Raw genomic sequence first — 24,616 nt, forward strand, 5'->3', positions numbered from 1 at the left:
TCCACCTACTTTTTGCTGGTGCATACAGCATGGTGATCTCTAGTATTTGCGCCGGCGTGAAAATCCATGCCTGCGCAGATGCTGGAGCACTTGAATGACGGACAGGAAGGAGGCAGCAGAAATGCAAGTTATGTGCCCCTCTCCGCCATACAAATGATTGAAAATGGGCCATGGCGTGATTGGAAGGCGTTAAAGCCTTACTCAAGGCTTTTATGCTTTTCATTCACGATACGCGCCCAGCAAACATGAGCTCCCTTGTGTTTTTAACGGACATGATTATGCACTTGCCACTTTATCCGCATGACAAGATGATTTGGCAATTCTGTACATTGAGGAGCTTATTTTCATTGGAATTCTGATTTATTAGGTATTGATTTCAGGTTGTACCAATGCTTTTAGGGAGTGAACTTCCAGAATACAGTATTTGGTGGTGATGATGTAAAGTATATGTTTTTATTTTCTGATACATTTTTGAAGTGCTGTTCCCGGATATCCCAGATCTGCAGGGACGCGTAAAGCTTGCGGAAGCATTGATGCAGATCTTATATTGGAGAATATTTGTAAAAAAAAACAGAGAGGCCTTCTATAGTAGAGGCCCAGCTAGCAACAATAACGATTGTCAAAATGGGCCACTTGAAACGTTTTTATTCACTTTTTTAAAGCAAGTTCTACATTTCCAGGTGGGAGATTCCAAGAATGTCAACCTGCATAAACCTCAGGTGAGGCGAACGGGATGTGATGTTTGACTTACAAGACCTGGGGACTCTGCATGCCATGGCATTCCCCATCCACAACCAGAGACTACATCCACATAAAAAGATGTCCTGAAAACACCTGGGCTCGAAAATGCATAAAGGAAACCCAGCATCGGTCATTCATTGTGTTTGTACTGCACCAGGAGTAGCAACAGGCACAGACAGAAAACAGTCCTTTCAGCCACCAGAAAAGTGCCCCAGTGGTGCATCATGGGACAAAACTGTGATTAAGTCAGCTTTTCCAACAACAGGGACTCAGCATTCCGAAACATCCAACCACAATGTTCCTGGTGTTGCTAGATGCACTCTCCTCCCCTGGTCCTCCTCCGCCTGATGCTTGTCACTTTTCGGGTTGCTCTCTGATCCTGTGATTCCCTACGGAGACATGACCTACATGGGCCCATTTGCATCTCGAACCACAGCACATGGGTCCAATCAGTAATAAGCTTCCTTTATCTGTAACCTGCCCGTTTGATCATATTGCGTGTTGCAGACTGATGACTGCTAGGTGAAACAGAAGGCATTCCTGTAAACACCTCCCTTAGCTTCTGAGATCAAATTCATTTTCAGGATGCATACACATCCTTCCCTGCACCTGTTGCTTTGGATTGACCCATTGTCATGCTGAGGCGTAGGGGTTCGATGGAAAGGCAATGTCGAGGGCAGGGGGTACTATCTTCCCCTTCTTCCAAGTTCTCCTGCTCCTCAATGGAGAAATCCTTGCTTTCAAGCCTGGTCTTCCTCCTCTGCCTCATCCATGCTGGGTTCCATAACGAAATATTCGGGGTAGTTCAGTCCATAATCTTCTGCGTACTTGCGCCAGCGGTTGTCGTCGCTCTCGTGTGTGATGTAGCGTTTTCCGACTCTCGTCTCGAGCTCCCGCAGGTCCAGCCATGTTTGGAAGTCCTGTGGTAGAATAGATGGGTTATAGAGCTGTGGTTAAGCAACTATCGCTAACACGCCTATATGCATGCTAATCCATTTTGAGGACACCAAGAACATTAACCTCCTGACCCTCTATTCTAGCTGCCCGCATCCTTCTTATCAGTAGCCCTTTGTTTCATCTAATTTGATCAGCTAGGCGTAATGTTGCAGGTGTCCTTAATTTGGACCCAAATTGTACCAAATTGTCCCTAAAACTAATATAAAATATACGTTAGACTCCATCCAGAGTCAATCATCGATCCCAAACTAATACATATACAAAGCAACGTGACTCACTGTTGGTCTGCTAGATATAACAACTTCCTGATTACCTGAAGTCAACCCAATTACTACTTGGTGACCCACTTCATGTATTGTGAGACAGAATATTGTAATACACTTATTGTGAAAATCTTCATTAGTATTGAAGTAATCTTGAATATGATATATCTAGCAGACCAAGGGGGAGACACATTGCTCTGCATACATTTCTTCACAGTGCTAATACTTTACCTCTATAACATCTACTCAAGAGCCCCCAGCGCTGCTACTCAACGCCCAACTGTTATAAGGCTTCCGGAAGCAGGACTGCTCAGCCTCCGGGGCTTCTTCTAGGACAGTGGTACTGATGCAAGTAGTATCTTACCTCAAACAAATAAAAACTGAAATACCAAATGACCCCTTCAAACTTTGCTTCACTCTGCCACCCATAAAGTGGCACATTTTCCACCCAAATCAGTATATGTTCCCCCCTTAAATCATCCACTTATTCGGCCCCAGCACTCTTACTCACTACTACAAGATTGTGAAGCACCCGGAGAAAATGAATGCTCCGATTATACGATTTCTCAAGGGCATATATATATTGTTCGAGTAACTCTGTTACTTCAAACAAATGCATGCACATTCTCAAATACCCCCACGTTTGTTACCATCTGCCTCTGATGGCACCCAAGTTCTTGTTTTCCTATACATTAGCAGTTATTTGTTACAAAATCACTGTAAATGTCATTCCCTGAAACACTATTCGATAGCCCCCAAAATGGTAATTCAATGGACACCTTTGACCATCACGCCCTTACTCCTCTCATTCTATCAGTGTGGAGGACCCTTCTGAAAATCTTCCCACGTCCCTTAACCAATGTGCCTTCTCATCGCTTGCTCTGCTGCTTGCCAGATGGATTGCACAATATAAATCCCCAATACATGCATAAGTACAAGACGTCTCCCATTTTCCTCAGCCATCACTCGTTTGCAGCCTTAAACCATTCATCATGTACCCCTCAATGCAACTTTTATTTGTCATGCCAAACCCTCACAAATTCATCACCCAAATCAACCAGCCATTTGCCTATATACCATCGCCCATTTACTCCCCAAAGAATTACCCATCATTCCTTTATCTCCTATCTTCACTTACGTGTTTCCAAATCCATCACATGTGTGTCCCACCCAGCACACCAAGACAGCTACGATATTATTCAAAACCCATTGTGCAGGGAGCGCTATCAGGGGTGAAACAGATAGGTTTGGCCATAGGAATGTTGTCCATATGGAGTAATGGACAGTGTCAAAATCTTCCTTGGGGCGACCCTTTGGACCCTTGTAATAGCTCAATAGGTTCCCCAAATGTCAACCACATTTCCTGTGTTGGAAGTGATACCGTGCGGTGAGAAGGCAGCATTATGCAGCCTGTGCCCTGAGGGTGTGCGGTTGAAACAGCAAGTCCCCTTCCGTGATACTAAACAGCTGGTCCAGATGTATCCATTAGAGTACCCAGCGATGACGTGAGAGAGGGACACACCCAGACCCCTCATGATCTCCTTACCTGCAGCCAGTTGTGACTGAGAGACTTCTCCACACCGAAGCGCTTGCGGATCTTCACCTGCAGAAGGCTGTTGATCAGGTTCACGGCTGTAGAAGAGGAAAGGCCACACAATAAACAGAAAGGAGAGATTACATTCTAACATTTTGAACATGGTGACATGCTATAGAGACACCTGGGCTCACACATGACCAATCCCTTGCAGACATGCTCCAATGGACAGAATGCATTTCCAGGGCTTTAAGCTAATTTATTCATGTTCACATTGACTTTAAAGACCTAAAATGTTCCTTTGATGTGCCCGAGTCCTTTAATAGCAGGGAAATAGACGCACTGCTAATAATTTACATTCTGCACTACGCTATGTACAAATAGCTCATGCTAATTATATCATTCCTTAAAGTCTCTGTGCAAAAGAAATCTAGCAAATGCCTGCCTGAAAAAGTGCTGATTTTTGACAACACTCTGATCAAATTTCAATGTCCTGTATAGACAGTCATTAAACTTCACTTTACAGACATAGGGAATATATAGGCAAATATTGGCTTTGCGATTAAACGCTTAAAGGAAGCAAGTCCAAATAGGAGATATCAAGGAATATTTGGGAACTGTGGCTACTGATCATTAAAATATACATAAGGATTTCTATAACTTCCATTAAAAAGTATCAAAAGTCAGGCGTAGAGGCAACTGAGCTATTTGTTTCTGATTCTTTAGTGTCTTAAGGCCTATGATGGAGAATGTTAAAACTCCACCCCCAAGTTTAAATCTACTTGATCAATGCCCCCCCCCAAAAAGAACCTCTTAGATCAGTCATTTTACGAACAAAGCACACTAATGTAGTACAATACAATATGTGCTGAATTATTTGCTAGCATGGTGTTGAATACTTGGCCTGATTAGTCTGGCAACATCAACATCGATGTATTTCTGGTAGAGACTGCATTGACCATATGAATTCAGTTATCTCAAAAATAGACTACGCTATAACACATTGGGCCTCATTACGAGCTTGCCGGTCCAGATACAATGGTACCGGTAAGCTTGCAGGTACCGTTGTATCCAGACCAGCAATGTGCTCGCGGGGGTCTTTCATTCCACCACATCTGACCTGGCGGAATGAAAGGCACCTGTGAGCACAGCATGTCGGATGCACCGGCACCGTTATAAACGGTGCCGGTGCATCCGGCTTCCCCATTCCCATTGAGCACTATGGGGCTCAAATGGGAATGGGGAAGAATTTTTTCTGGCGCCGAGGAATGGGCAAATATAGAGCCGTAATGACCCGGTTAATGCCCTTTCTGGGCACCGGAAAAAAATGAATACCGGCAGCAGCCATGCCTGTACTACAGGCACAGCTACAGTCAGCCTCATAATGAGGCCCATTGTGTCAAATGTGGGATTCTATGGAAATCTCTTCTAGCAAACATTTCTCTATACAGCCAGGTTCATTGCTTGGGTATAGGGTATATACATTGGAATGGAAGAAAGTTATGTGACAGTGACATTCTGACAGACCACAAATTATTGAGCCAGTCAGCAGGATTTTCCCATTGCCCTTCTACTCTTTGCCATACATCCGGAAACACTTCTATGTGACCTATGAAAACGCCCCAAAACCCCTTAGTGATTCTCTCATAAAAAGATTAAAAACTTTGGCCTATGCTGACAACATTTTTATATTTCATGGTGAGTCTTCTCTGACAATAATCTACATTGTGAAATAAGAAGCTTTCTGGCTACTTAACAGCGCACACTCTGAAATGCCCTGTAAACGTCCAACAAACAGGTTATCTGGCTGTCACAATAACGAAAAATACCAATATTTTATTTGACTTTAACCACAAAAGCGTGTGTAGCTTGGAAGACTGTCCAGTATCCCTTGTCAGATGTAGCAAATATGAGTGCCCTACCCAGCCTACATTACTTATTCTTAGTACGTTTTAAGCACATATCATCATTATTCTTCAAATAAATTGACTCAGTGGGCCAGATTCCCAAAACCTTTTTTGGTACAAGCGAGGAGCTGTGGCAGCACATCTCTTCAATTACACCAAAAAAGTGCCAGCCCAATTCACAAACAGTCTAAGATGCGCTCATTCAGATGCCGTTTTCCCCCCCTGAGGGGCTGCTTCTGGGTATTTTAAAGCGCATCCCGAGTCTTTTGAAGAGGTGCAGGGGCAGGCTTAAATCTTGACGTGGTCATTTCTGACTCTGTCACCCTTTTTTGTTAAGTGTCACACTAGCATTTGCGTCCCTCGAGCGGGATGGAGATGCAGTTATTTTCTCGGTTGTTTCCCCCGAGACGGGCCCTTTGGGTCTAGGTGAAATGCGGTCCGAGCAGCCATGTGGTTGCTGGACACCGGCCATACATTAGTGTCGCGAGCCGGCTGCCAATACTAATGTATAGAAAGGTGCTGGACAGAGCATCTCTGCGCTATTGTGCCGCCATTCCTGAAATGCTCAGGTCACCTTTGAGAACAGGGTGACGTGAGCATGTCTGAAAATAGCCAAATATAAACGAACACATTCTCTGCACTCCTTTTGTTCCTGCTATTTTTTGAGAATCTGGCGCAGTATGCTCAAATGATGTCTAGCAAGATAAACACCAAAGAGTGGATCCTTAAATCCAAATTTTAAACTAAAAGACGATGCATGAGCTCTGCCAAGCTCTAGACTTCATGTCTGGGGTGACTAAAGTGAAAGGCTATGGTTTCAGCTTAATGAAAAGTCAGAGTTAGTTCTTCCATAGATGGACGCCATAGAAAAGATTATTTATATAACACAATTCTGAAACAAATAAAACTAAATGTTAGTAAGGATATGCTTACTATATGTAAGGGTGTGCTTATTATCTGGAGTGAAATGCTTAGCTTTTAAAAATTGGGAACTTTAAAAGAAAACAGAATTGTGAATCTTAATTTGTCAACCCTCCTTCACAGAAATGTCAATTTCCCAGTGGTTGGTTGACGCCATTGAGAGTAGATCTTAACATTAGGTTAAGACATCTTAGGCTTTTCTGTCATGAAGACGGATTTAAAACATTTAATGATCTTCAACTACAGTTTTAAATGCCCACCAGTAACCTCTTTAAAATTCTTTAAATAATGGATTAATCACAAAGAATACGAATTTTATACAATGATGATCCAATTAAGATCTCAAAATATTATCAAACAATTTCCTCAATCTTTATAACTGATGCCAAACCAAAAGCTAAATAATCTATCTCAACTTGTATGCGAAGATGTGATTGAGGGAGTAAATAACTCAATTGAGCGCCGACATCTCAACTCAAGGATAGCTATTGCAGTAAAACGAAAAGATGCCATGGCATTCACTGCAGAGGATTGCTGGGGTAATTTATTCCAATGTATTAACTTGAGTAAACAATGCAATCCCTGCATGCATGGGAGTAACTCTCTCTGACTTTTCAGCTAATTGGGCGTCTTTACTTATCCAGATGGATAAATTATATCAACTCTGAACTTACAATATGAAAACCTTTGGTCCACCTTTCACTCTTGCATCTCTGTAACTGTTGTGTTGATGAATAAAAGCATGAGTTTCAGGACTTAGGGGAATAGTTTTGGAGGTTATCATCCAACCCAGCTTCATTGCGCTTAAGGGCATGTATCTTGCCCAGCAATCCTCTCAGTTCTGAGATGTACCTTACATTTCCATGCACGCTTATACAGATGATACGTTGCATTGGCAAGGGAGAGAATGGGTGGTGGAGCCCTTCCATTAACTCCATACTGCCAATGACAACAGGCACCTCAGACAAAATTAAGGAAAATTAATCCCCTGTTTAACTAGAACAGATCCCAGGGAAATGCTGGGGTGGCACATGGACCCAGATCAAATGAAGCGGGAAAAACGCTAAATCAACTGGGATGCCTGTGTAGGTCATTGTATTGGGACACAAAAAAACAGGAAAACCAAGAGCTATGGAACATATAATTGAAGCTACAATTGAAATGCAATCTATACCCAAACCCATTGCTACATTGTGTCTAATTTCTGGATCTGATTTGGGTTTGCTAGAACCTTTTCATGGGCTCTCCCTCCCATCACAGTAATATTTGAAATGAGTTGCTTTTGGTGTGGGGTTATAAACAGCAGTGCTGACCTTCCTCTGAGATTTCATGCCAGGGGTGCTTGGGGTACATGAAGGCTGCGTTCTGGATCTGGTCGTTGATGTCCTCCTCCTCGTTGAAGGGGAAGGTGCCGCTCAGGCTGACGTAGATGATCACTCCCACAGACCACATGTCCAGCGAGCGGTTGTAGCCCTTGTTCCGTATCACTTCAGGGGCCAGGTAGGCTGGGGTCCCTACCACAGAGCGCCGGAACGATTTCTCTCCAATAATGCGCGCAAAGCCAAAGTCACAGAGCTTAACCTGTCGGTAAAAAGAGAAAGGATGATAAGACAACAAATCCTTAAGAGTCTTGCCTAAAGCTATAGCACTAACTAGCCACCATGCTATTTTAAGACATCACTTGAACTACTCCATTTTTCCCCTCAATTAAATTATGTTTCTCTTTGCACCACCCTGCATATAAGATGTAATTCTCCAGCATTGGTTATTTTATAGATGTGTATTATTATTATTATTATTATTATTATTATTATTATTATTATTATTATTATTATTATTATTGCTAAGGTGGGAATGCCCTGGTTATAAAATACATAATACACTTAGCAATACACATATGGCACCTTCATTATGTGCATGGCAAAACGTACAGTTTTTTTCTTGCAACCCATAGGGCTACTGCTATCACATCAGGCATGCATACTGCTAATCCTTTAGCTCCTCCCGTACACCTCATATTCTAACCTCATGTGTAGATGCAGAGTGTCCCCTTCAGAGCTTTAATTTTGAAGACTTTTCTGCGAGGGAAAACACTGCTGTGTTTACTCTTTTAGACACTCCATGCTGAGAGAGTTTGATCTCTTGCTAGGGATTAGCTTTTTCAAGCCTTGTAGCAAGTATGGGCAAGTATGTGTATACTGTCTGCATTCCAAGCACAGTATCTCTGGTTGTAAAATGTGTCAAACATTTTCTGCTAAGACCCGCAAGGAAAGCGTATCGGGGTGTTTGATGTGGATTCTGACCAGGAAGTGCAGGAAGGCCAAGGGAAAAACATAAAACATTGAAGAAACCTAAGGTGGACAAAAAACTGGCCTCAGCGATTGCTACAGTTCCTAAACACCCTCAAGCTGTGATTAGTAAAGATATAGCTGATTTGATTTGAGAAACTGCAGCTGGCACCATGTTCTCATCGTCATCACTGTGTGAAGCTCAGCAATGATTGTCCCAAATACCGAGTGTAAAGTGCGTGAATATCAGGACCTCATCATTGGCACTGTTACGCTCACCTGGTCTCTGCGGAGGTTTTGGGGCACGGTCGCAGCCCTCCCAGGGATGACACTCCTCTTGTCTGTTCCTCCCTCTACGTCGGTGTGGGGAATTGTGGTGATGAGCAGTGCGGGTACTGCGTGAATATAAGCAGGGTCGTATGAGTATGCAGCCTGTTCTTCCTGACCCCTTCTCCCTGGATGTGGCTTCCCTGGGATTGCACTACTCTTGAGGATCACCTGCTGAATGATGATGATGAGCTCTCCATCCTGCTGCTTCTGGCAGGGACGCTTGTTGAAGGGAATTGAGTTCCTTCACTGGTCACTTGTCGTGGAAGTCCAGGCCAGCTGCGACTAGTCCACTTCTCTTATAGGTAAGGGTTTCCCTTGTTTCCACTTGCCCGCTTGTCTTCTGACTGTTGTAATTGTATTTGTAAAGTTCGTTCTCTGTCCTTTGTATGTAATGTCTCTTTTCTCTGCTCTCTTCTCTGCGGGTGGTGTAACGGTGCCGGCGGTAGCTGCGGTAGAAGAAGCAGAGCCGGCGGTACGGAGGAGCAGGGCTGAGATGGTCCAACAGCTGGTAAGTAGCTTTTAATGGTGCCTTAGGGTGTGTGTTGGGTTTTAAATGCGGTGCGACCCTGGGTTGGGTATTTTCGGGAGTTCTAACCTTGTCTTGTCTTCTTTTCTCGTTTCAGGACTTCGGCTTCGTGGGACAGAGAGCGCAGGTGCTGCGGCATCGATTCAGGATCTGCCAAGAAGATGGAGCGTTGCCGTGAGATTCGACCCAGGGTCCAGGTAAGGATGCTGTTGTTGCAGGATCACGAGGTAAGTAGCTGGTCCAGGCGGCGGTGAGCGTCACGTTGCATGGAGGTGCAATGTAACGTGAAGCGGTTACTTGAAGGATCGGTGGGTTTATATAGTCCTGTTCCCAGCCATGCCCAGGAGCTCTGGCCTGCCTGCAGCCACGCCCTGCCACACCCGATGAGTCAGCACCTGAAGACCAGGCCTAGGGAGCCACACCCAATGAGTCAGAACATGGGGATATTCTCTGAAATAAAGGCTTTCAGCACCTGGAAAGGTCTTGTAAAATAAAAGCACTCCAGCACTGATGTAAAATAAAAGCACTCCTGCACTGAAATAAAGTGCGCACTGAAGTAAAAATAAAAGCACTCCTGCACTGAAATAAAGTGTTACTGCTCACATCTCTATATGAGCCTGGTGCCAAAGGCGCCAGGACTGAGTCCAGCCAGGGCCCCTGTGTTTATGAGTCCCAAAGGGACATAAGTGAGTCAAGTGACCCATTGCCCCCGTCAATAGATGGTGTGATTTTTGTGTTCTGGGGCCCGTGGCTATGACAGCACTCCCCCTCAAGGCCTCTCTCAAGGGAAGTTCCCCCCCTGGCCCTGGTTTAGTGTGGTTATTGCAGTGGAACTGCCTGATTAATTGTGGAGCGTGGACATCTTCACTGGGTACCCAGGTCCGATCTTGGGGTCCATAACCTTTGCAGACTATAAGGTAGTATAGCTTGGACCGGACCATCTTAGAGTATAGTATCCTTTTAACTTCGTATTCTGGTTCTCCTTCAACTATTTCAGGATCTGGTGGAGTATCGATCCGCATATCTCGTCTCAATGGTTTTAGGAGGGAGACATGAAACACTGGGTGGATCCGCATGTGGGCCGGTAATTCTAATTTCATGGCCGCAGGGTTGATCACGGCTTTGATGGAATTGGGTCCTGGGTACCTGGGACGGAAGATTTGTGGCCCATTCAGAGAAATGTTTTTGGAAGCTAACCAAACCTTGCCCCCAACCTGATCATTTGGAGCCTCCTTTCAGTGTCGGTCTGCAAACTGTTTCTGCTTTTCTTTGGCTCTGGTTAAATGTTCTGCTGCCTGCTTAAGGACTCGAGTGATGGTTTCATGTAAGGTCGTTCCCGCTGGCATCTCCAGTGCTTCAAGCGAATCAAAGACAGATGTTCGTGGATGTCGACCATAAACTGTGTAAAATGGCATTTGTCCTGTACTGGTGTGGATGGAATTGTTGTATGCATATTCGGCCAACCAGAGTATGTCCTTCCAGGTATCTTTGGTTTGTTGTAACATGCACCTTAAGTACTGCTCTAGAGTTTGATTGGTCTGTTCGGTCTGGCCATCGGTTTGGGGATGATGACTTGTGGACAATCAAAGGTCAATTTTGGGGATTTTGCAATATCTCCACCAGAGAGCTGAGACAAACTGAGTTCCGCGGTCTGATATCAATATTGATGGGAATCCGTGTAGCCGGACAATTTGTTCCAAAAAGACGGTGGCCAGAATAGAGGCCGTCGGGACACCTTTAAGAGGAATGAAATGGGCCATCTTAGAGAACAGATCCACGATGACCAGGATGCTGTTGTATCCATTGCACGGGGGAAGATCAGTAATAAAATCCATAGACAGCGTATGCCAAGGCACCGGGGGCACCATCAAAGGACTTAGAAGGCCTGCAGGACTTTGTTTTTGAGACTTTTGCTGAGCGCAAACACCACAGGTCACGATGAACTGGGCAATATCTTTTCGCCAAGTGGGACACCAGTAATTTTTCTTTATTTTAGCTTGAGTTTTAGCCATTCCTGGATGTCCTTCTATTAAATAGTCATGGTAGTTTGCTATAATTTGGTTTTGCAGGTCTTTCTCCGGAACGTACAGCCTCCCTTGAAAGTGCGGTAGATTGTTCACGATAGTGTATTGGTCTCCTCTTGACAGCAATTCCTGCTGTTCTGATTGGTTCATCAAGTGTTGAAGGTCAATTTTTAGGTTGCCCAAAGTGGCAGTTGGTGCAATCATGTTCAGAATTCGGTCTTCAGGAATGATTGCCACGTGGTCTGGTGTGGTGAACGCCTTTTCATCTTCGCTCATTCGTGGTAGGGCGTCCGCTTTTCCATTGTGTACTCCGGGTCTGTAGGTAATGACAAAGTCATATTCCGCAAAAAGAGAGCCCAGCGGAGTTGACGTGATGATTGTCATTTTGCGGTTTGCAAATATTGTAGGTTAGGATGGTCCATAATGACGGTGACTGTGTACCTGGCTCCAAGAAGATAATGCCTCCATGCCTTGAATGACGCTTTTATTGCTAACAGTTCTTTATCTGTGATTGCGTAGTTCAATTCAGGAGCGGAGAATTTACAAGACCACAAAGCCACTGGATGTAATTGTCCTGTTTCGGGATCTCGCTGAGACAAACCGCTCCTATTGCTACATTGGAAGCATCGGTTTCGACGACGTATGGCAATTCGGGTCGGGGATGTTGTAAAATGGGTGCTGATGTGAATGCTCGTGTTAGGGTGTCCTGCTTCTGTGGTCCACTGAAATTGTTTGTTCTTTCGCAGCAGGGATGTGATGGGGTGAACAATCTGGGAGAATCCTGGGATGAACCGACAATAAAAATTGGCGAACCCGAGCACACTTTGTACACCTCACGTGGAAGTTGGGGAGGGCCAATGGAGGATGGTATCTACTTTGTGCATGTCCATGTGTACCCCTCGCAGTGTGAGTATAAACCCGAGGAATTCAACCTCTGTCACATGAAAGAAGCATTTCCCCAACTTGGCGTACAGCCGATGTTGTCAAAGTCTTTTTAAAACAGCCTGGACATGTCTGACATGATCGTCCTTGGTGGTTGAGTTAATGAGAATGTCGTCAATATAGACGAGTGCGTACACGTCCAATAGTTCACGGAGCACGTTGTTCATAAAATATTGGAACACTGTGGGGGCATTACATAGCCCAAAGGGCATAACCTGATATTCGTAAAGGCCATATTTTGTGAGAAAGGCTGTCTTTCACTCATCCCCCTTTTTGACACTTACCAGATGGTAGGCCCCTCGTAAATCCAATTCGGTATACATTTGCGCGTTTTTTGCCTGATCCAGAAGTTCTGGAATGAGTGTCAATGGGTACCGGTTTTTTACCGTGATCTGATTGAGGGCTGTGTAGTCAATGCAAGTTCTCAGGTCTTCCTCCTTCTTAGGCATGAAAAATAAGGCAGAGGAAGCAGGGGATTTTGACGGGCGAATGAAGCCGTTGGCTAAATACTGATACAAGTATGTTTTTAAATGTTGGTTTTCTTGCTCCTTTAGAGCGTAAATCCGACTGCAAGGAATCTGGCCTCCAGGTACAAGATCAATTTGGCAGTCGTACGTTCTATGCGGGGGTAAGGTATTCGCTTGCTCCTTTTGAAATACATCTTGGTAATCCAGGTATTAAGAGAGTAAAGAACTGGTGGGACCTAATACGATTCCTTTCTTTGAACTTGGTTTAGTGTGATCTTTCACTAAGCATTCTTTGTTGAAACAGGTGTTAGCGCAGTCTGGGGAAAAGTCCGAACTCTTTTACGCCAGTCGATCTTGGAATAATGGGTTTCCAGCCAAGGCATCCCTAATATCATTTAGAACTGAGGAGCGCCAATGAGATCAAAGGTGATGTCCTCTTGGTGACCTCCCTGACACAGAAGAGTAACTTTTTCGGTATAATGCATCACTGGGCCAAATGACAACTTAGATCCATCAACCGCTGTAACATTTTCTGATCTCTGCTTCTGTCGGAGAGGAAGTCCTATCCGAGTAGCCAAATCTTGGTCAATGTAATTCCCCACAGCTCCACTGTCAATATATGCTTCCAAAGCATGCATTTTTGATGGGTGTTTGTGGTATACCAAGAGCCCCGGGATGACTAGGTGTGAGGTCTGTATTGGTTCCTTTTCACCGCTCAACAAGTGGACCCCTTCGCTTGCCCGGCGTTGGAGTTTCCTGAGTCCAGTTCTTCTTCTTCACTCTTGTCAGTTGCTCCGACTGTTCTCCTGGGTGGTTTCACCAGACATTCGCAGAGAAAGTGTCATGCTTTGCCACAATACAAGCAGAGCTGTTGCTGTCTTCTTTTTTCTCTTTCTGCCTTGATGAGGGGGCTCCGCAAGCCCCCACTCTGCATTGGTTCCGAACGTTCATGCGGCTTGGCCTGATTCTCACGGGGTCGCACATAGACCGACCGCCCTTCAGCTCTGTCTCTATACATTTTCCAATTCTGCAATCTATGATCAAGTTGACCTGTTAGGTGAATATATTCGGCACACCCCTCCGGGGGATATACTACTTGGGCTAGAACGTCCTTAAGCTCCCCTCGTAATCCACAGTGAAAGAGCGTAGTTCTTTTTCCCTTTGGCCAATTTGTTTGGACTATAAGACGGTTGAAGGAGGCGATGTAGGTTAACAAATCTTGGTTATCCTGCCGGAGTGACAATCATTCGTTGTCCAGAGCCTGACCTTGGGCATGCCGTGCAAATAGTTTCTCCATTTCGTGCTGAAAACCCCCAAAGTCACGAAGCAAGGGGTCATCTTGAGTTACCAAGGGTATAGACCAGACCGCCGCACTTCCTCCCAAATATGAAAGTACAAATGCCACCCAAGATTGATTGTTGGGGAAGGCTCCTGGTCTGCACAGGAAATGAAGGCGGCATTGATTCATGAATACAGCATACTTATTTGGATCACCAGTGAAGCGTTTGGGCGGAGCTAAGGGAATCGCCCCTGGAAGAAGCAACTGTACGGGAGTTGGCGTTGACTGTGGTGGCAGAATAGGGTGGGCCAGCCCTGGTAATGGGGCTTGGCCAGCCTGTGCTTGGAGCATCTGCCTTGCTAAATCATCCGTGCGTTCTAGATTCACAATGAGGTCCCTCCTTAAGGCATTGGTTTCCTGTCTTGAGGCATGAACTTCAGCCCGTAACTCTCCCAGTAACTGGGCCAACTGGTCCATTTCTGAAGTTTCTATAACGCCCAGGCAGAGATTCATAGGAGGCTTTGTGTTCTGTTACGCTCACCTGATCTCTGTGGAGGCGTTGGGGCACGGTCGCAGCCCTCCCAGGGATGACACTCCTCTTGTCTGTTCCTCCCTCTGCGTCTGTGTGGGGAACTGTGGTGATGAGCAGTGCGGTTTGTGTTTGAATATAAGCGGGGTCGTATGAGTATGCAGCCTGTGGTCCCTGACCACTTCTCCAGACATCTTCTCCCTGGATGTGGCTTCCCTGGGGTTGCACTACTCTTGAGGCTCACCTGCTGAATGATGATGATGAGCTCTCCATCCTGCTGCTTCTGGCAGGGGCGCTTGGTGAAGGGAATCGAGTTCCTTCACTGGTCACTTGTCGTGGAAGTCCAGGCCAGCTGCGACTAGTCCACTTCTGTTGTAGGTGTTTCCTTTGTTTCCACTTGCCCGCTTATCTTCCGACTGTTGTAATTGTATTTGTAAAGTTCGTTGTCTGTCCTTTGTATGTAATGTCTCTTTTCTCTGCTCTCTTCTCTGCAGGCAGTGTAGCGGTGCCGTCGGTAGCTGCGGTAGAAGAAGCAGAGCCGGTGGTACGGAAGAGCAGGGCTGAGATGGTCCGACAGCCGGTAAGTAGCCTTTAATGGTGCCTTAGGGTGCGCTTTGGGTTTTAAATGCGGCGCCACCCTGTGTTGGGTGTTTTCGGGAGTTCTAACCTTGTCTTGTCTTCTTTTCTCGTTTCAGGACTTTGGCTTCGTGGGACAGAGAGCGCAGGTGCTGAAAGAAGCAGGAAAAACAACTTATGAAGCAGAAGGAGAAAGCTGACCCACTCGCTTCAATAAACAATGACACCATAGCATCTATGAAGACTCTAGAAGTTGAATTTGAGGCTAGGACATCTCAATCCACTCATATTATGACAGCTCCGGTCATAGACTTAGAAGGGGGTAAAATCTCCCTTTGGAGAAAATATTGCACCCAAAGATATGCCAATTCCACAGCCACAGCATGAGCCACCTTTTGGGGATTTTGTGTCCTACATTTCTTATTTGGAAAGGGTCATAGATGGCTTTGGTTTAGAGATGGAACAGCCAACTAAAGATCGAAAACCCACCTATCTGATGTTGGGAGTGGCCAGGAACAAAACCCACCGATCCCTCAAGCAAACGCTTCACGTTACATTGCACCTCCTTGCAAAGTGACGCTCACCGCCGCCTGGACCATCTACTTACCTCGTGATCATGCAACAACAGCATCCTTACCTGGAAACCTGGCTCTAATCTCACGGCAACGCTCCATCTTCTTGGCAGATCCTGAATCAATGCTGCAGCACCTGCGCTCTCTGTCCCACGAAGTTGTTCAAAATTCTATTTGGCCTTGTGACCCTTTATGCACACTGAAAATGAGAGTGCTGAGGGAGGAGTTTATGCACACTGAAAATGAGAGTGCTGAGGGGGGAGTTGCATCTGCAATGGTGACAAACAGGAGGAGAATGGGATGATGCCATTCAAGTTACAGAGAGAATGAAGATAGCCTTAGTCTGGTGGACGAGGATTAACAATGTCACCAAAGGCGTTAGTGATAACTAGAAGCAGGTGTTTCCTTGGTGACAGATGTCTTCCTAGAAGGGTGTGGAGCACACCTGGAAATCCTCCAGACCAGAGTACTATGATCAGACATAAGAAGATGATAAATAAACATGTTCCCGAAATTAATGCCAGTGAGATTAGTGTTAACAGTTTTTTGAGCACACGTTGCAAACAAATAAACTCTGCTTAAAACAAACAGCACGACAATCCTATATTATATGAGCAAGCAGTGGGGCACAAAGTGCCTCAGTCTGTCCAACGAAGCAGTGACTGTGGTCGTGGGTTGTCAAGACACAGGGCCTCATTAGGACCCAGGCGGTAAGGGGTTTACGGCGGCGTAAACAGCGCCGACCCTTACCGCCTGATTCCGAGGTCCCTTAGCGCCATGGACGTTTTAACACCTGCTTTTAGCAGGTGTTAAAATCCATGGCGCTAAGGGACCTTGTTGTTAATTACGCCACCGTAATTTACGGTGGCGTAATTAACGCCTTCCCCACTCCCATTATGCCCTATGGGGCAAAAATGGGAATGGGGAAGGGTAAATGGGTTAATGGGGACTTACCGCCCCACTCACCTCGGAATGGGGCGGTAAGTCCGCCAACCACCATGGCGTAAACGTAGTTTACGCCATGGTGGTAAAGGTACGACCCAGGCGGTAACTTACCGCCTGGGTCGTAATGAGACCCACAGAGTCTCAATGGTTGTAGGGCACTTTCCAGGCCGTCAGACATTCTCATGGACCACCTGAGCACATTACATTCACAAACTTATGAATGGGAACTGGAACAGACAACAGTAGATGCTCTTTCTCAGCATTGTGGGAAGCCCTAAATGGAACAAAGGACAGGAGGAAGGGCACATTCTTGCATCCTGGTTCCCTCAGAAAGGGTCAGTGATCTGGGCTTCAAGTTCCCAATGCTTTACCCTGCTGCCAATGTTAGCCAGAGTGGTTTGCAAGTAGAAGAATGAGTCTTGCACCATAATATTGCTCGCTCTGACGTGAGCGCCTCAGTTTGGGTTCTCTGACTTCCTAGCAATGTCGGGGAGAAGCACTTTGTTCTTGGAGCTCACCCACATTTGTTATCCAGAAAGCAACGAAAGATATTTCAGTACAGAATGGCGTCTTTTAAGCTGGTGGGCTGGTTCCTAATGTCTCAGAGAATGAACATTTGCATGACCTCGAGAGTGCATGAGAATTCTGGCTCCTTCCATGGCATTGGCAACTATTACAACTTACTTTATACAGTGGAAAATATTCTGCGTATGCTGCTCGAAGAAGGATATAAACCCAGCTGTATAAACCAGGCCAGGTTTTGCCTTATTTTCTGCATTTAGCGAGTCCGTGCTGGCAGCATTTGTCAGTAAGAGTGTATTAGACAGCCATCCATCTCCCTTTATAGAAAGAAGACGAATGAAGAAGCGCCTGTCCTATTTTATGAAAGATGTGCGCAGAGAAGTTCCACCATTTAAACCATTAGTGCCTCTATGAGAATTAAAAGTTGTCCTCCTCAATTTCATGCATTCTCAGTTTAAGCACATGAACTCCACAGACCTCCAGTTTGTAACTTGGAAGACTGTGTTCTTAACTGCTACAACTTCCACTAGAAAAGCGGAATATAAGCTTTTCCAGCAACTGATCAATACTTGAATTGTGTTCCAGATAAAGTGGTTCTGGGGGCACAACCGAGATTCCCCCCAAAGAGATTCCTCACCAAAGTAGTCTCCTGATTTTCATTTAACTCTAGATGTTTACCTACCAGTTTCTATAAGACGCCTGAATCTAGAGTGGGAACATGTCTTCATTCACTGGATGTTAAGAACTACTTTAGGTATTATATTGCTAGAACCAAAGACTCTAAAAAGACGTGCCAGTTATTCCAAGCTTATGAGGCTGCTCTGAAAGGACAGACAGCGGGAAAAGCGGCTATCACAAGGTGGCTGGTGGATTGCATTAATCACTGCTATAAACTCTAAAACAGCTGCCAGACAGAGTAGTAACGGGATATGAGGTAAGCTGCAGCTGTAGCAGCATTCCTAGCCAATATTCCATTGAGGAACATCCACTGCCACATGGAAGTCTCCGAAGGTCTTCTGCAAGCATTACTGTTTGGACAAAGACACCAGAGCAGATGCAGCGCTGGGCTGAGTAATTGCAAAGCACCTGCTTAAGTGATGCCAATTTGAGATCAACCTCCCACGCACTTACTGGTCACTATTTTTGGCATATTAAATAAGCATGTAAATCTATAAAAGATCCAATGCTGAAGAAAACAAAGTTACTTACCAGCAGGTATCGTTCTCCATCATTCATACATTTTAGAGTCACACCCGACCCACCTAACTGCCCCTGACATTGCATTATTGTGGTTATCACATGCTAAGAATCTGAAGTGTGAGGTGAGGTGTAGGGGTGAAACCATTAGAACAGTATGAAAGGTGGTTGCAGAGATCAAATAAGCCCTATAGGCCATAAGAAAAAAGCCATAATGTTTGCCAAACATAATGAAGGTGTCACATATGTATTGCTATCTATATTGCGTGCCAGGCGGTATTGGAAACAAGACAATGGGCCTCATTACACGGTAGGCGGTAGGGATTTACCGGTACCGGTAAAATACCGGTACCGGTAAATCCCTGCCGCCTTACTACGAGGTCCCTTAGCGGGTTGGAGTTTTAACGCCTGCTTTTTGCAGGCGTTAAATACCAACCCGCTAAGGGACCTCGGAGCTAATTACGGCACCGCTAAATTGCAGTGCCGTAATTAGCGCCTTCCCCATTCCCCTTGAGCCCTATGGGGCAGAAATGGGAATGGGGAAGGGCAATGGCGGAAGGGGGATTTACCGCCCCTCCAACCTTGGGATGGGGCGATAAATCCCCTTTCCGCCAAGGCGGTGCCGGTATTTTACCGGCATGAGCCATGGCGCTAATAGCGCCATGGCTCACCGCCTACCGTGTAATGAGGCTAAATCCATATCTTTACAGGTTTGAATCCCGGTCTTGTGCTTAGAAACTGGTCTCTGGTATTAAGTGCGTTATAAAAAAACAATTAGAATTATTTTCTAATTGGGGGGTTTCCACCTCGACATCAGGGATTACACAATAAACATGAGAATCTATAACATATACTAGTCAATCTAATTCTGGAGAACTATGTCTGCAGGTAAATAACTTTAATTTACTCAATGTGTACACTAATGTTTTAATATTCAGCCTCTTGAGTTATATGCCCCGACGTTAAGTTACATTATAATATGGCAGATGTTAGGATATTTTATGTTATATGCATGTATATAGCACTAAGGTCCTGGGGGAATTACAATGCTATGTCGAGCCTAGGGTAAGCCTGATAATATGTCACACTAAAGAGGTAGTAGAGTAGAATAAAACGAAGGATGAATAAAGAATGTTAAGTAAATAATATGATACTACTGGAAGAGGTAAGTCTAGACAGTCTTTTTAATTGAAGCTGCAGCAAAGAGCCAATTAAAGAGCAAGTCAAGTTTACTCATTCCTCTGATGAAAATGAAGGAAGATCCGCTGCTGATCTTTTTGACAAAAAATTCACAACAGAGCATGCAATCCAGAATATTGTGAAAAAATTGGAAATTTACCAGTTTGGATCCTCAACTAAGTCAATTATTCCCCAAGCCACCACTCATGGCATACACAAGAGGCAGAAATGTGTGAGATTCCCTAGTCAAAGCCGAAAGAGTCGAGAAAAATAAACAGTGTTTTGTCAACAAACCTAAGAAAGGCACATTCCCTTGTCTTCATTGCTGTCATTGCAACAATGTACAAAAAGCTAACAATATAAGACACCCATACACTGGTCAAAAAATTTAATTACACAACTTTGCAACATGCAACAGTAAATTTGTAATTTATGGACTTATATGTCCTTGTGGTCAATATTACGTTGGCCAAACAACAAGGAAAATGAAAGAGAGACTCTCAGAACAAAAGTCAAATATACGGATGAAAAATGAGACATCATCGGTATACAGACACTTTGAGGCAAAACATCACTCAATATCTCAACTAAAATTTGTGATTTTAGAAACAATATCCAGACCCCCAAGTGGTGGTAACATGCAGGACATTATGACATGAAGAGAAATGTTCTGGGTCCTCAAGCTGGACTCACTGGAACCCTGAGGAATGAATGAGGAATTCCCCCTAGCATCCTTTCTCTAATATTAGAACATAACACTGTCAAGTTGCATTGAGAATCCCTTTTTAACGTACAAAAACATCTCCAAGTTGTAAAGAGATACAATGCCATCTAAATTGAAAAGCTTGTAATGAAGATGTAGAGGATTTGATATCTTGTTGTATTGAAGTTCTTATCCTGAAGAGTTATGTTAATTACACAATGTGATCTGTTGACACAGAATATTGAAGTACTATTATACTGTAAGAGAAAAGGGGTAATTGTGATAAGAATAACTTTGTCTGTAAGGGTGGAAATGACAAGCTACAGAAATGATTTGATATTTTGAATTATTGAATATCTATTTCAATCACACAATGGGATCTTCACCATACTGTTTGTTTAACTGTAAGGAGGTTCCTAAAATGAACAAGTCACAAGAATAATTCTGATCTCTACGACACTGTCAGTTGCACAGTTAGGAGGGTCCCACATGATCAAGTCATAAGAGCCACTTTTAATATTGTCTGAAATGTGGACTATCATCATTATGTGTAGTAGGATTGATTTACAAGAAAGGCATTATTTGATTTGGAATGGTAGAAATGTGGATGCTCTTAATTTAGCGTCAGCTACATGTCTAGACACAGTAGATAACTATAGAATTATTAGTGCAGACACAAGACCACTAGAGCCCGATATTTCATGATGTGAAATCGATATGTTTGATTGGAATCTAATTTGGAATGGTAGAAATGTGGAAGTAGAGAATTAACTCAGCGTCAGCCACACATTTTGTTATACCGTAAAACTATAGAAGCATTGTTGACACAGGACTAATGGAGTGGGACATTGCAAAGTGATTGATTATCACTACGCCAGTGATAGCCTCCAGCCAGGCATTAAACTTCAATTCCCAGCAGACTAATCAATTTGAATGTACAAACACACTGTGTTTGCACATAGACTAGAAAAGAAAGCCGTAGCTTAGCAACAGCTCATAACACAGGGGTACCGCAGTGATGATGCTTCAGACTATGAGTTCATCCAAATGCTTTATGATTACACAGGTAAGAATGCTCAGATTAGGATGATCTCTTGCAACGCTGATCAGACGGCTAAATACTACACGTTTGTTTGCCCTTAGGGACACACGACATTACACAAAAGGAGAGGTTAATTTTCTCTGCACCCGGTTAGGAAGTTATTCCACTCTCACCACAGAACATTGGTGAGTATAGAACGAGTAGTTGTTAAAAAATATGCAACTCATTCTTAGGAACGTTATGCGTTCATTTTTACAAGGACTTGCACCATCCAACTAAGAGAGGAGGACGCTCAATCCTTTGACATTTACACAACAGCTTTGAATACGGTCCCCATAGTATATTGGTGAGTATCAATTAGAGTATTAACTAGAGACTCCAAATTATGAGCAAGTGATCAGAATTATAAATACCAGAAGATTCTAAATACTAAACATCCGTTTTAGGAGATGCCAGTTATCTAATAGAACTAAAGGAAGACAGCCAAACATCCTATTAGTGAGGGTAATTCCCATACAAGGGACTTCACTCACATTTGAGCCAGAGGACATTACTAAGGTAACAGCTATATTTAAAGATAAATAATCCACCCAACAGCGGACTGTAAGATCAGATAGTATAAATATTAATATATTGTGAACACATGTTCCACAGGTTAACCCTCCAGAACTGAATATAACTACCACTGAATCTCGCCACCGATCTCCACGTAGAATGACTTTAGGTGAAGTACTACTAAAGATCACACTTTCCCTCGACAAGTTAGAGTTAACAATTAGATGAACAAGGTCCAGACTAACATCTGAATGTTTGAAATTTATTTTTTAGAAATGTGGTTGCACTAGGAAAATTGAAGATGAAATAATATCTTGCTCCTGAAGAAGAGAATCTATTCTCGAAATGCACCAAGCTCTATTATTTGTGAAAATGTTTTGTGCTGATTTAACAAATATCGAAAAACACTTTGTGAAAATTGCCTTTTTTCATTTTATTTGACTTTTGTTCTGTAAAACATACACTATGGTTGATCCCGACGATTGAAGTCAGGTAAATATTTTGAGTAAATTGTTGATTACAAACACGAAAAAGATTTCAGTCATTGTTGAGGGTTATTACCTATGTGGATGCCTCCAATGTTCTGAAAATGCTCCTACTCTCAAACCCACCAATAGAACCTGTTGCTTATGTGTAGGACTTCGGGGGCTGAGACACGGATTACTTAATGTATTCCAAAAGCATTAAAGTCTTAATGTCTGACGAAACTTTCCAGAACTTCCGCCAAACATACATGCCTCAAGAACATCTTATTAACAGCTTTTTATCTGTGTCATCCTTCAGAGCATCCCAAGATGAGCAGATGTTGGAGGAAACAGAAGGCTCTATAACTGTGTTCATACCATGTCTGGTGCAGCCACAGCGTGTGTCCTGTCAAAGTTCTGCAGTGGCATTGGCTGCCCACTGCTGCACTGAAACACTTCTTTAAAGGTGCGTTATAAATGCCATATCATATCATATCATATCATATCATATCATATCATATCATATCATATCATATCACCATGATATGGTAGGTGAGATGTAATAGCACTGTTGTATTCTCCACCTCTTACCTCCCTCAAGTTTGGAAACTGGTCTGTGATTCATTCACATATACCACTCCCATGCTATCGCTATTTGTAGTGTCTGTAATTTGGTGAACAAGTCCGTTGTTTGTTCTAGAAAGACTGGTAGTTATATAAAGCAGTGCTTTTCACCACTTGAATGGGTCACCCCAGGGGCGGGGGACGGGAGTTAGTGTTAGCCCAAGATCAGACAGACTTAAGATGGTGTGGAATTATAGCTACATAGGCAAAGAGAGAAAAGGCATCTAAGCAAGGAGGAAGAATTCGGGTCAGAAAATGGGTGAATTAACTAAATCAAGCCACACTAGAATAGTTGAGAAGTATGTAGATACATATAGGAACCCTGGAATATGATGGCAGCTCTGTGGCCCATGCTAGTAGAAATCTAATGGTGTATTATATCCTGGACTCTAATTTCCAGCTTTTAAATGGACATGGGACAGCAATGGGCATTGTATTTTCCAAAGGTCAAGGTATTGAGAACTAGCCTAATATCTACTGATTGCTATTTTTTCCTCATGAGGTAGAGGCACACTGCATCAGGCACATCTGGTGATGTGACAGGATAACTTGTCTGTGTTGCATCCAGTCAGTGTTTACTATTAGAGGCTCAAATGACTAAAAGCAATGTGGATAATTTGCTACTGGATAAATATTATGGTGTTGGGATCTGTCGCAAACCCCCCAAGTGTTGTAATGTTTCATGAGTTCTCATCAGAACTGACTGTTTGTATAGCCTGTGATATTTAGGTCAACATATTATTAAAACTGTTCTGCGAAATGCACCAGTTAAATAAAATCACTTGTTGGGCAAACCCCCTAAACTCTGGTAAAATAGAGCTGATATTAACAGCCCACACTGCGTAGGGCGGATTATGTCATAAAAGGTTCAGAAGAACTGGTTGAACACCTTTCTAGGTGACTATTCTCTCAACTGACCCTACAGAAAGCATGTGATCACACAAAGAGGGTGGATTTTAGTTCAATGATCCCTCCATACAAGGAACCACCCTTAAAACCACACTATTACATCACAATAGAGGGCTTTTTCCTGTCATTCTTCCCACAAAGGAAGTAGACCTCCACCTGGTTGCCCGATAGTCTCGGGCATAGGCTCAGACTTAGAGCCATTGCCCTAATATGTGGGCTGTTTTCAACAATATCAGATGCAAAAAATGCGGTGTTACATAAAATATTCAACTACGATGCTAAACCTAGTGAAAACTCTGTCCTATAACCAGAATAACCAAATGTTAGTGACACGAGACATTGAACCACTTTATACAAAAATCCCACAAGAGGCAAATTTACACTTAATTGAAAAAAGACTGCAAAAACGAGAGACTAACCGAACTGTACCAACCTTCTTCATTATGCAACTAGCTGAGATCGTGCTCACTAAATTTCTATTTAAAAAAGATTTTTATAAAGAGATCTCAGGGACAGCAATGGGGGTGATATTTGCACCAGGTTTAGCAAATTTATATGTGGCAGAATTCGAAGAACAACATATATACGCAAACTTGAACCCCTATGAAGAAGCATTACAA

General features: G+C 43.7%; 1 protein-coding gene across 2 annotated transcripts in view; it reads right to left on the reverse strand.

Annotated features, from left to right (window-relative positions):
- Positions 1–627: 627 nt before the first annotated feature.
- The window catches only part of LOC138566995 (serine/threonine-protein kinase D3-like), a 441,766-nt gene continuing 417,777 nt past the window's right edge, over positions 628–24,616 (reverse strand). For both annotated transcript variants that reach the window (XM_069644794.1, XM_069644795.1), the window contains 3 exons: positions 7,637–7,904; positions 3,508–3,593; positions 628–1,661 (listed from right to left, as the gene is read on the reverse strand). In XM_069644794.1, coding sequence (XP_069500895.1) covers positions 1,482–1,661; positions 3,508–3,593; positions 7,637–7,904 — 534 coding nt within the window. In that variant the 3' untranslated portion in view covers positions 628–1,481. The remainder of the gene's footprint in view (positions 1,662–3,507; positions 3,594–7,636; positions 7,905–24,616) is intronic.

This window comes from Ambystoma mexicanum, chromosome 2p, assembly GCF_040938575.1.
Source record: "Ambystoma mexicanum isolate Mex_15411 chromosome 2p, UKY_AmexF1_1, whole genome shotgun sequence".
Classification (NCBI taxonomy): domain Eukaryota; kingdom Metazoa; phylum Chordata; class Amphibia; order Caudata; family Ambystomatidae; genus Ambystoma; species Ambystoma mexicanum.